At 36.7% G+C, this 12,795-nt stretch overlaps 1 protein-coding gene across 3 annotated transcripts in view; it reads right to left on the reverse strand.

The window, feature by feature from the left end:
• The window catches only part of THADA (THADA armadillo repeat containing), a 325,009-nt gene that overhangs the window by 274,647 nt on the left and 37,567 nt on the right, over nt 1-12,795 (reverse strand). For 2 of the 3 annotated variants that reach the window (XM_076000708.1, XM_020288594.2), the window contains 5 exons: nt 11,829-12,039; nt 9,810-9,945; nt 6,997-7,133; nt 4,487-4,645; nt 2,173-2,330 (listed from right to left, as the gene is read on the reverse strand). In XM_076000708.1, the coding sequence (XP_075856823.1) occupies nt 2,173-2,330; nt 4,487-4,645; nt 6,997-7,133; nt 9,810-9,945; nt 11,829-12,039 (801 nt within the window). The remainder of the gene's footprint in view (nt 1-2,172; nt 2,331-4,486; nt 4,646-6,996; nt 7,134-9,809; nt 9,946-11,828; nt 12,040-12,795) is intronic. The other variant, XM_076000709.1, reaches the window with a different exon arrangement.

A 12,795-nucleotide genomic window follows, 5' to 3' on the forward strand; every position in this document is an offset into this window, starting at 1 on the left:
CTTTCTTCATCCATTAAGAAAAAAGTAGATTCACAGTTATTATTTTGGGGAACAAGAAATCTAAGTTCCACATTTTCCTCCATCACTAGGGTATAGCATTCTACCAGCAAGTCACTTCACTGCCTCTGTGTCTCCAGGTCTATGGCTGTCACAGTCACCTAAAATGTTGACTCTTAAAACTGTAGTTTTGCCACTAAGCACAGCAAACTTAGCTTTGCCAGGGCAACTATGCCCTTGGAAGAAAAGGTACATCTCAGGTGTGGCCCAATCAGTACAATGTAAATGACATTTTTCTCTGTCATTTATATTTTTAACTCTTAAAAGTTTTAAGTATTTTTAATTTAAAGGAATTTCATGGAGTAAAATTTTACATTTAAAAGCAGGCATATTCTAGTAATGTAAATAACACTAATTTTTTGATGACTGTGGGTATGCATTGGATAAATGCTACTAAACTGTGATATTTTTTTAGTCAGAGTCAGCAAGACCAAGAATAATGTTTTCCACAGAGGCCAAGGTTTCAGTGTTAGAACACTGCTATCACATATATTCTTCATCTCTCAGTCATTAGTTTCTTCTTACATCTATGCATGGGAGGTAACCACATGAATGGTAACATGGAAAAATGACTAGACATCATTAGAATGGAAACTAATGTTTTACAGAAAAGATGGTCAGAATTCTTTCTTTTCTTTCTTTTTTTTTTAATCAGGGAAATGTCCAGAGGATTCTACTTTTTATTCAAGCAAATAAGTCACTAGAAGAATTCTTTGGTTTATAAAAGCCTATCTTTTTGTTATTACCATTGTTTGTTTTATAAACATCTCTTATCTAACATAATTCCCTATTTTAATACAGTTATCCCACATAAATTAAATTAAATTCATAAGATTTGGGTGCTGTATAAATGGTATCAAGGCAAAATGATTTTCACAGGAAGCTTTTAGGTCTTTCTCAGTTACAGTAAAAGCAAAATATGTTCCCTTTTATTTGTTTTTTAAACACTATCCAACAAACCCAAAAAACTAAATGTTTTAACTTGTCCTTGGAAAGAGAAGTTGAGAAGTCAAAGGACTTTAGCACATGTTTACTTCTTAGCAAGATGGTGAACATCAGTGAAGTAATCATTAATCATAGCTGGATTCCTCAGCAAAGATGTTGGCATTGGCACTATGGCTAGTGACCAGCAATGACTGCAAGTAACTTTAGGATACTAACGCCTATTTGATTTGGAAGAGAATAAGAAACATAATGAAGCCTGAAGTGTACTGTTAGCCTTTGCTTTTCTTCATCTCAGGGCCTTGCAACATCATAAGCCCAGCTGTTAACCAGATGCAAGCACATGAGCCACAGAGTGTGAGAAAAAAAAATTAGCATTATTTCCATGGAACTAGTCATGTGGTTATTACAGAAATCATCAGCATTAGCATACTACAATATTTGTTTTGTTCTTAAATATTGTAACACCCTAGGGAAAAAGTTATCTTTATTTGAAGAAGGTTAAAAATGAAAGTACACATTATATATCTTTGCTGGAAAACGGTGGGAAATGGATTTGTTGAAACCATATGGAAAGGAAGAGGGAATCAATTAAAAACAGAAATCTAATAAATCTAAAATATTTCCAAATGAAATGCCTGTGGTAAGCTAATTTCTTATAAACACTGCACTCAAGTCACTTGAACAGTCCCAGATGGTGAACTAACTTTGTGGTCTTAAAATAAAAGTCAGCCAAAAAAACCAAAGTGACTACAACTTTATTATCAATGTAGTAGGAAACATGAGATCCATAATCAACCACTATGTTACCTCTTTTCCTTTATAAAATGTAAGAGATTTGTGGAGTTTTACTAAATAGACAAGTTCAGCTAAAATTTAAGTTTATGTATGTTAAATGAAAAAATTAAAATTAAAGTAATACCACTTAAAAGTAAGGTAAGGTAAATCTATTATTTATATACCTTAGAAAAATAAAAATATTTCTATTACAAAAACGCCAGTTTTGAAATGTATTGCAAAGTCTAACACTCTAAATTACCACAAACTTTCTTCAGCTGGCATTTGTAGTATTCAAGAAAAATTTAAAACTTTTTTTAAGTTGGGTTATAAATAAAAGTTGTGATTTATGCATTGACTAGATATTATACCTGGTAGAATAAACATCTACCTTACCTGCTCCACTGTTAATAATCCATCAGAAGATTCTGGCACAGACTTCATGGGTAGAAGCTGGCACAGTGTGCCTAAAAGTAAAGCAACTTCCTTCATACTTCTCCAACAACATACCAGCACCATCTGAGCAGTTACATCACATGTTTTTCCTTCTTTACCTTAAAAAAAAAAATCTGTTACAACACTAGACACTCTTGATTACTCACATCCCAGGTTTCTTAGAACAAGCTTATTCATAATTTCCCCAAGAACAAACCAATTTGTCATATGTTACATTTATTCAGGAGAAAGAAGCCAATATTTATCAAGCATGTGTTAAGAGGAATCATGCTAAGAATTTTTTTTTTTTTTTGAGACAGAGTCTCACTGTGTTGCCCAGGTTAAAGTGCTGTGGCATTAGTCTAGCTCACAGCAACCTCAAACTCCCAGGCTCAGGCAATCCTCCTCCCTCAGCCTCCCAAGTAGCTGGGACTACAGGCATGCGCCACCATGCCCGGCTAATTTTTTTTTATTTATTTTTAGTTGGCCAATTAATTTCTTTCTATTTTAGTAGAGACACGGTCTCGCTCTTGCTCAGGCTAGTTTCAAACTCCTGACCTTGAGCGATCCGCCCACCTCAGCCTCCCAGAGTGCTAGGATATGCTAAGAATTTTTTAAAATTTATTATTTTTAAAATAAATTTAAAAATAAAACAATATTGTTTCAAAACTTAAGTCTAAACTTTGAAAATCAGAAACACACTCTGCCTTTTTGTCATCCATAAAGTATTATACAGATGACTATAACAAATATACTTCTTTTTAATTTTGGTGAGAATGGCTGTTGTATCAGTAAAGGATTAGGACAAACTTTTAAAATCAAAGGAAAATACAAATTTTCTTTAAAATTATCTTTATATCCCATGGTTAGTAAGATATTCTTACCCTTATTCTCTTATTCTAGTTTTAGGAGTATGTTAGTACTGACATAAAAAAAAATCCAAGATAAACTATTACATTGAAAAGGCAAGTTGACAAAATGATATTTATAGTATAATCCCATTTGTATTTTTAAAAAGCCCACTAAACTAAAAGGATAAGTATATATACACATAAATACACAGCATGGGTATGAAAAATATACTGTACACTGAAGAGAGAAAATATGGAATTGGGGAGGAAACAGAAGAAGACTTTAATTTTTTTTTAATTCATATTTACCTCTAAACTACTACAATAGATATATATTTATATGTTATTTTGTTTAATTTAAAAAATACATAAGCACAAAGAGAACTTTTCATGAGACAACATCTCCATCTAGTGGAAGAATGCAGAATATGTACTAAATCACTAAGAAATTACTGCTTCTGATGACTTATTACAGCATTGCAAAAAATTCAATAACAACTAATCATAAAACAAACTGTAAGAAATGAAATTCTGGAAGTTTGGTATAACAAAGCAGGTCTCATTTTACTGAGCAATACGGTTTGCTTACTTTAAAAAGCAGCTTGAGCCGGGCGCGGTGGCTCACGCCTGTAATCCTAGCACTCTGGGAGGCTGAGGCGGGCGGATTGCTCAAGGTCAGGAGTTCGAAACCAGCCTGAGCAAGAGCGAGACCCCGTCTCTACTATAAATAGAAATAAATTAATTGGCCAACTAATATATATATAAAATTAGCCGGGCATGGTGGCGCATGCCTGTAGTCCCAGCTACTTGGGAGGCTGAGGCAGCAGGATTGCTTGAGCCAGGAGTTTGAGGTTGCTGTGAGCTAGGCTGACGCCACGGCACTCACACTAGCCTGGGCAACAAGCGAGACACTGTCTCAAAAAAAAAAAAAAAAAAAAAAAGCAGCTTGACTTCAAGAACTCCCACAGCAGACAACGAGCCATGCTGCTAAAAGAAGTTGACTGCTGCCCAAACCCAGGTTTATCGTGTATTACTGCTCTTCTATCACCTGGGCGTCAAGGCAGGTTTTAGCATTCAAAGGATATTTGTTGTAGCACCTTATATGCTGCACTGGCTTGATGCAGTAGCATGATCATAGCTCACTGCAGCCTTGAACTACTGACCTCAAGTGATCCTCCTTCCTTGGCCTCCCAGAGTGAGAGGATTACAACCATGAGCCACAGCACCCAGCTTTTTCTGGTAAAAGTCTTATAAATTCATTTCTAAAACCAAATCATTCCCTAAACCAAATTTTAATAAAACTTTATTTTCTAGAAATGTTCCGCACAGATCTGCAGCCTCTAATTTACTATATGATAGGCATTCTGTACATTTTACTTGTTACTTAAACACTGACGATAATATCAATTTTAGACATATGTTACCTTTGATTTCTGCAGAAGTATCAATTTTCGACACAGTGAAATTCAAGTCCTTCAAATCAAAGCTATCACATTCTTTCAATATTTTGGCTTGGCTGAAGTAATCGTTAGTATCTCGTGGCTGAATCTCATTCAGGATCATCTGTAAACGGCTTGCTGACTCTAAGAGAAAGAAATCAGAGTACATGAAATCCCAGTTCCACATAACATGCAGATTTCCCTTGGGGTTATTTGCTCTCAAAAACTGTGTAATTTTCAATACTTGATAATTAGCTCTATTAGAAGGGACTCACAGGGTGGATAATGTGAAAACCATTTGTACAGGGTCTTTATGATGCTTGAGTGTACTTTTAAAATATGGCAATTTAGATTGAAGATATGACCCCCCCAAAAAAAAAACCAACTGAAACTGTCCATAGGATAAAGGCTGCCATCTCATTTATGTTGCTTTTCTTAAAAGAGTGTTGTCTAAGAATCCCAAATATGGTGCTCAATCATGTCAAAGAAGTGCAATATGCTTCAATAAATTTTGTTTTAAGAAGTTGGATCCCTATCTACACAATATAAGATTATTAAGGCTTAAAGATAAAAAGACCAAAAAAAAAAAAACTCATCAATAACAAATACAATCTTTTACAGCACAGGAATTCATGAAGAATCCATATTTAGCTTCAGAATACATTATATAATATATGGCTTGCTTTTTGTAGAAATAGGGTCTTGCTATGTTGCTATGTGGACTCAAACTCTGGGCTCAAACAATCCTCCTACCTTGGACTCTCAAGTAGCTGGGATGACAGGGGCATGCCACCATATAATTTACAGTCCTAGTATTACAAAAAACTTCACTTTTATTTTCTAAGCACTCACTGGATTAGAAGATGTAAGCTCCACGAAGGCAACACTTTGTTCACTGCTCAGTTACCAGTGCCTATAACAGAAATTGGCTCATGGCAAAGGTTCAGTAACATGGGTTGAAGGAATGAATGGATAGCTAGGTAATAAGAAGTTAGCCACGCTCATATTTTTAAAAATTAGCAACAAGCGAATAATCTGAAATCAATTAACAAATCAAAGATCAGGTATCTACTACTATTCACCTATTATTTATGGTTACATTTTAAGTATTAATACTATGGGAAATACAAAGCCTCAAATTATTTAATACTATCATGAAAATTCAACCAACGTCTTATGTTCATTTGTTGCTTCCCTGAATTATGCCAAAAACATATTTCAACAACCTCGAAACAGTAACAATGGCCCAAAAGGAAATTATGCAAAGACCAAGAAAAAAAGAGAAAAGATCAGAGAATAAAATTTTAAGAATCCTATCCATTCATTTTATGGCTTCTAGAGGAGGCTGTTTTCACAAAATTGAGAATGCATGGCAAAGAACATGGGGAAAAAGCAAGAAAAATGAAGGCCACCAGAGGCAAAGAAGAAGCAGAATTAAGGAAAAGTCTGTGAGCCAAAGAGAGTTTTTGAGACCAACTGATATTTTAAAACTCTTTAATACCAAAAGAATGTTAACATGCTCTGCAGGATCTACCCACAAGAGGTGACAGAAATATTTAAGATTTCTTAGGCTGGGTGCAGTGGCTCACACCTGTAACCCTAGCACTCTGGGAAGTGGAAGCAGGAGAATTGCTTGAGGTCAGGAGTTCAAGACCAGTCTGAGCAAGTGCAAGACCCCTGTCTCTACTAAAAATGGAAAACATGAGTGAGGCATGGTGGCATGTGCATATCTCCCAGCTACTTGGGAGGCTGAGGCAGGAGAATCGCTTGAGCCCAGAAGCTGGAGGTTGCAGTGAGCTACGATGATGACACCACTACACTCTAGCCAGGGCAACAGAGCAAGACCTCTATTAAAAAAAAAAAAAAAGAAAGATTTCTCATCTAGAATATACTAATACTTGCATGATTCAAACATTAGCTATAAGACTGCATGTTCCTTACTCTCATTCACTGTTTAAGAAGAAAAACTAACATCAGTATAAACAAATAAATAACTCTCTTAGTATCATAAGCCATCACCAATCTTCTAACACATTTTTAGTAAAAAAACAAAACCTAACATTTTCTATGTAAACACAAAATAACCACATCTCCACGTTACCTTTATTACTAGCCCAAGGTCTTTAAGTGTATAGTAACAGTGTGTGTTTATGATATACTCAGTGTGCTTTTAATATACACCTCTCATTTGTGCTCCAAAATGCACTTACAAACTTTATTTCAACACCAAATGTAAATTTGGTTCATGATTTTCTGTGCGTTCAAAGGAACAGTCCATGTTAGTAGTTGAATATCCCTTATGCAAAATGCTTAGGACCAGAAGTGCTTATGCTTTCAAATTTTTAGATCTGGAATGTCAACCTCCGTACAGTATTATAAAACTTAATTTACTCTGGGGGAGGAGGTACCTTGTTCATCACCTGCCTTGGGGATTTGGGGGGGGGGGCTATTTTTTAATAGTTAGATATATTACTAAAAAGGCAGTGTTTGCTGACCTGAATCAGTGTCCATTGGGATGAGGCCTTCAGGGGATGAACTCTGAATGACTGGAGATACCACAGCAGAAAGTCTGTAGGACATCAAAAGGAGCTTCTCCACCACAGGTCTCCACTCACTCACCAACTGCAGGCTGCTGCAACAAGGATATTAGGGAAATTCATACTAAAAGCAAAATCACATTTTAACAATGGAAATTAATAGATAAAAGGAGTTGAAAGAATTTTTTTCAAAGTTGTACATTATATATAAAATATAGGAGACATAAAAATATGCACATATATGCAGATTTCTTAATCTAATCTTTTTCCTTTTTAAAAAGTTTTAATAGATTTAGGAGGTACAAGTTAAATTCTGTTACATATATACACTGCTTAGTGATGAAGTCTAGGCTTCACCCAGAATATGTACATTGTACCCTACAGGTAATTTTTCATCCCTTACCTTTTCCCACCCTCCCTGCTTTTGAGTCTCCAATTGTGTAGCCATAGTTTAGTTCCCACTTATAAGTGAGAATATGCAGCATTTATTTTTCTGTTCCTGAGTTACTAAGGATAATGGCCTCCAGTTCCATCTAAGCTGCTGCAAAAAGCATGACTTCATTTCTTCTTATTGCTGAGGAGTATTCCATTGTATACATACACAACACATTTTCTTTATCCACTCATCAGTTGATGGGCACTTAGGCTAATTCTGTATCTTTGAGATTGTGAATTGTGCTATGATAAACATAAAAATGTAGCTGTATTTTTGATGTAATGATTTCTTTTCCTCTAGGTAAATACCCAGTACTGGGTTTGCAGGATCGAATGGTACTACTTTTACTTCTTCAAGAAATCGCCATACGGATCTCCATAGAAGGTGTAGTAGTAACTTACATTTCCATCAGCAGTATATAAGTGTCCCCTTTTTACTGCATCCACACCAACATCTACTGCTTTTAGACTTTTTAATAATGGCCATTCTAACTGGAGTAAATGGTATCTCGTTGTACTTTTAATTTACATTTCTCTGATGATTTGTGACATTAGCATTTTTTCATATGTTTATTGCCCATTTGTATATCTTCTTTTGAAAAATGCCTGTTTGTGTCATTTGCCTACTTTTCTTTTTTTTTTTTTTTTTTTGAGACAGAGTCTCGCTTTCTTGCCTAGGCTAGAGTGAGTGCCGTGGCGTCAGCCTAGCTCACAGCAACCTCAAACTCCTGGGCTCGAGTGATCCTTCTGCCTCAGCCTCCCGGGTAGCTGGGACTACAGGCATGCGCCACCATGCCCGGCTAATTTTTTTTTTATATATATATCAGTTGGCCAATTAATTTCTTTCTATTTATAGTAGAGATGGGGTCTCGCTCTTGCTCAGGCTGGTTTTGAACTCCTGACCTTGAGCAATCCGCCCGCCTCGGCCTCCCAAGAGCTAGGATTACAGGCGTGAGCCACAGCGCCCGGCCCCTACTTTTCAATAGGGTTGAGTTTTTCTTGCTGAGTTGTCTGAGCTCCCTGCAGATTCTAGATACTAATCCTTTGTCAGACACACAGTTTACAAATATTTTCTCCCACTCTGTAGGCTATTTATTTACTCTTGTGATTATTTCTTCTGTTGTACAGAAGTGTTTGGTTTAATTAAGTCCCATTTATCTATTTTTATTTTTATTCCATTTGCTTTTAAGGTCTTAGTCATAAATTCTTTGCCTAGGCCAATGTCCAGAAGAGCTTGGTTTTCTTCTAGGATTTTTATGGTTTCAGGTCTTATACTTAAATCTTTAATCCATCTTGAGTTAATTTTTGTATATGATGAGAGACAGGGATCCAGTTTCATTCTTCTGCATATGGCTACCCAATTTTCCCAGCACCATTTATTGAACAGTGTGTCCTTTTCCCAGTGTGTCTTTGTCTGCTCTGTCAAAGAACAACTGGTTGTAGGTGTCTGGTTTTATTTTCAGGTTCTCCATTGGTCTATGTGTCTACTTTTATGTCAGTTCCATGCTGTTTTGGTTACTATAGCCTTGTAGTACAATTTGAAGTCAGGTAATGTGATGCCTCTAGTTTTGTTTCTTGATTAGGATTGCTTTGGCTATACAGGATCCTTTTTGGTTCCATGTGAACTTTAGAAATGTTTTTTCTAATTCTGTGAAAAATGACATTGGTATTTTGGCAAGAATTACAATGCATCTGTAGATTGCTTTGGGCAGTATGGTCATTTTAACAATATTGATTCTCCTGATTCATGAGTATGAGAAGTTTTTCCATTTGTGTAATGTATAATTTTTCATCAGTGATTTGCAGTTCTCCCTACAGAGATCTTTCACCTCCTTGGTTAAATTTATTCCTAGGTATTCTATTTTGTGCAGCTATTACAAATGGGATTGAGCTGTTTTTGTTGTTGTTGTTGTTTTGGAAACAGGGTCTCGCTCTGTCACCTAGGCTGCAGTAGAGTGGCATCATCATAGCTCAATGCAACCTCAAACTCCGGGGCTCAAACAATACTCCTGCCTCAGCCTCCTGAGTAGCTGGGACTACAGGTGTGTGCCACAATGTGCATCTAATTTTTTTAGTTTTTATAAAGACAGGGTCTCATCATGTAGCTCAGGGTGGTCTTGAACTCATTCTCCCACAGTGCTAGGATTACAGGTGTGAGCCACTATGCCTGGCCTGGTTTTGAATTCTTGATCTGAGTCTTGGCTTGGCCATTATTGGTGTATAGGATTAATCTAATTTTCAATTCTCTTCAAGGCAGCAGACTACATTCCTTTCCTAGGATACAGTCCAGTAAGAGGTATATTTCTGAGACAAGAGACAGCTGTGGACATACTTACTTCAGAGATAACTTCTGCAAAGCTCCTGTTATACAGTGGACCCGCCCATACATTGGAAATGATGCTGCTGCCTGAAGTAGAGAATTTTCAGCCTGAGATACTTCTTCCTCAAGATTTTCCATCAAGCATTTGATAACTAGAAAAAGCAAACACAAAACCAAATGCCAATTCTAAAACATTTATACGTGTGTGAACAGCACAACAGTTTCCATGAAAACACCCAACTCAAATGAATTTTACACTAGAGATTTTCAATCAAAAAGAGATCTTTCTTAGACATTCACATTAGTTTCAGACTTTGGAGCATTTTGAATTTTAGATGCTCTCTATATGATAATGTTTATATCAGCACTATTTATTTAGGAAAAAAAGTCCAACAACAGGAGAATGAATGAATTGTGGCCAATATGTATAATACAGGCAGTAAGTACTATTAAGATAAAATTCAAAATCATGTAAAACTAACTAATATATTGTTTAATGATATATAGACAGGTGATAAAACTATAAAGAAAAACAAAATGACAGATTAATATAAAATACAGTGTTAAGATAAAAGAGGGGCTTCAAAGATATGGGTGGTATTGTGCTACTTAAAGTTAGTGTTATCACTTAGCTTGTGAACTAAACTTGTGTAGTTTTTGGGGTACTGGGACAGCTCAGACTTTGTACTTAAACGTTAAAAAGGACAAAAAACATTTTAAGCATTTAAAATCTAAATAAATAAACTTGTGTAGTTTTATATTACTACATTTAAACCTTATATATTTAAATATTCTTTGTATGTTTAGAAATATTTCATAAAGTTCTAAAATGTCTTGAATTGAAAGCCTTTATGTGACACATGTACTCCCTAGTTCACCTCAATTGCAGTCCTCCTCCTATTGTCTTAACAGGGTCTCCTTTTGAACCCAGCCCTTAAGTAATTCAAGTGGGCAAACATCATCTTCCATACGTCACCTCACTATCCCCAGAGCTATGACCACATTCTCACCAGAACTGCCCACGGCCATCTACTTTTCTCCCATTATTGGTTCTTTTTCATGGCTTCTTCTACAATCTTGGAAAGAATCATTTTCAACTCCTTCTATATCTGATCTCTTTTTTATCCTATAAAAATCCATATCTGTCCTTATTTCTAAAACAATTCCAAAATGAAGATTTACTAGCCTAAAATTAAGTACATGAGTCCCCAAGCGTTGTTTGTTGAAGTCACTAGATCTAAACCATCTGAGACCCTAGGTTTTAGAATTGGCTACATGGAAAAAATAACAGGCAGGGATGACAGCCAATTATAACAAAAATCCCAACAGACAAAGGAACTCTGCTCTATACAGAAATAATAAAGATAATCTGTCTACAGTCATAATAAAATTTCTACAGAGAAAAAAGTACACTCTTGGTAAACAAAGAGGTCATTGTCTTTTATAAAGAACTTTATTAATGTATGTTTGTATATCTATTTATTTAACATGAATCCTCTCTTTAGAATTAAGTGGTAGGCCAGGCATGGTGGCTCATGTCTGTAATCCTAACACTCTGGGAGGCCAAGGAGGGAGGATAACTTGAGCTCAAGAGTTTAAGACCACCCAAAAAAAAAAAAAAAAAAAAGAGTTTAAGACCAGCCTGAGCAAGAGCGAGACCCCGTCTCTACTAAAAATAGAAAGAAATTAGCTGGTGGTACATGCCTGTAGTCCCAGCTACTTGGGAGGCTGAGGCAGGACAAATCACCTGAGCCCAGGAGTTTTGAGGTTGCTGTGAGCTAGGCTGACACCACAGCACTCTAGCTGAGCAACAGAGTAAGACTCTGCTCAGAAAAAAAAAAAGTGTTATAGCTGAGTAAACTATTCATTTTCATAAAAAGAACTCATGGTGCTCTCATATGCTGTTTAACTCTTAAATTGAAAAAAACCACAAGGTAAATGTTTAACTATTAGATATACTAACCAAATGAATAGTGAGAGAATAAGATATTGGTTTTGATAAATAAGAGCAAAAGGTCATTTACTCAGTACAAACCCATTAATGTGTTTGTCTCCACCACAGCAGCAGATTTATCTCCATGACCACATGCAACTTGTTGAATTAAGTGGGCAGAGAGGGATGACGGCAGAGCATCCTGCCAGATTAAGAAGTTCAGCAGGTAGGAAGCTGTTACACAGTCGTGTGGTTTGGTGCTTGTGCTAAGCTCCAGTGCTGCCTGGAATAAGCTCTGCAGTTTTTCTGAATCCTGGAATAAAGCACAGACTCAGTTACTGAAAGATTTCTTTAATTTGAAGAAATAATAATTATTTTATTTTGTAGAGTTTTTTTTTAATTTTTATTTTTTTGAGACAAGATCTTGCTCTGTTGCCTAGGCTAGGGTGTAGTGGCATCCTCATAGCTCAGTACAACCTCAAACTCTTCAAGCGATCCTCCTGTCTCCACCTCTTGAGGAGCTGGGACTACAAGGTCCACACCGCCATGCCCAGTTAATTTTAGTATTTTCTGTAGAAACAAGGTCTCACTATGTTGCTCAGGCTGGTCGCAAACTCCTGGCCTCAAGTGATCCTCCTGCCTCAGCCTCCCAAAGGACTATGCTTACAAGCATGAGCCAGTGCCCATGGCCTGTGGGGTGCGGTGTCAACGCCATTACAAGTTGGCGCCTGTTTCCGGCTTTGCCTAGAGCAGCAAACAAGTTCAGCGCACGCGCAATTGTCGGTTGCCCTGTGGCGCGAGAATGCAAACGAAGGGTCCTGCTATGGACTAATGCTTTGGTGGCTCGACAGCTGAGCGGCCTATCCCAGCTTAGGGGTTGTGCTTCTGGGGTTTATAGCAGCCTGCGCGCTGCCGGGCTGGGTCTTCCGCATCATGTAAGTCTAAAGGGAACCCCATTAAAGCACTGTCAGAAGAACTCCAGTTGCCGCGTCTTCCTTGCTGGCGAGGCGGGCGTGACAATGGCCGATAATAAATATTTTAAAACACAGCCTGCCATATAACTATAACT

The sequence above is a fragment of the Microcebus murinus genome, chromosome 3 (assembly GCF_040939455.1).
Source record: "Microcebus murinus isolate Inina chromosome 3, M.murinus_Inina_mat1.0, whole genome shotgun sequence".
In the NCBI taxonomy this organism is placed as follows: Eukaryota; Metazoa; Chordata; class Mammalia; order Primates; family Cheirogaleidae; genus Microcebus; species Microcebus murinus.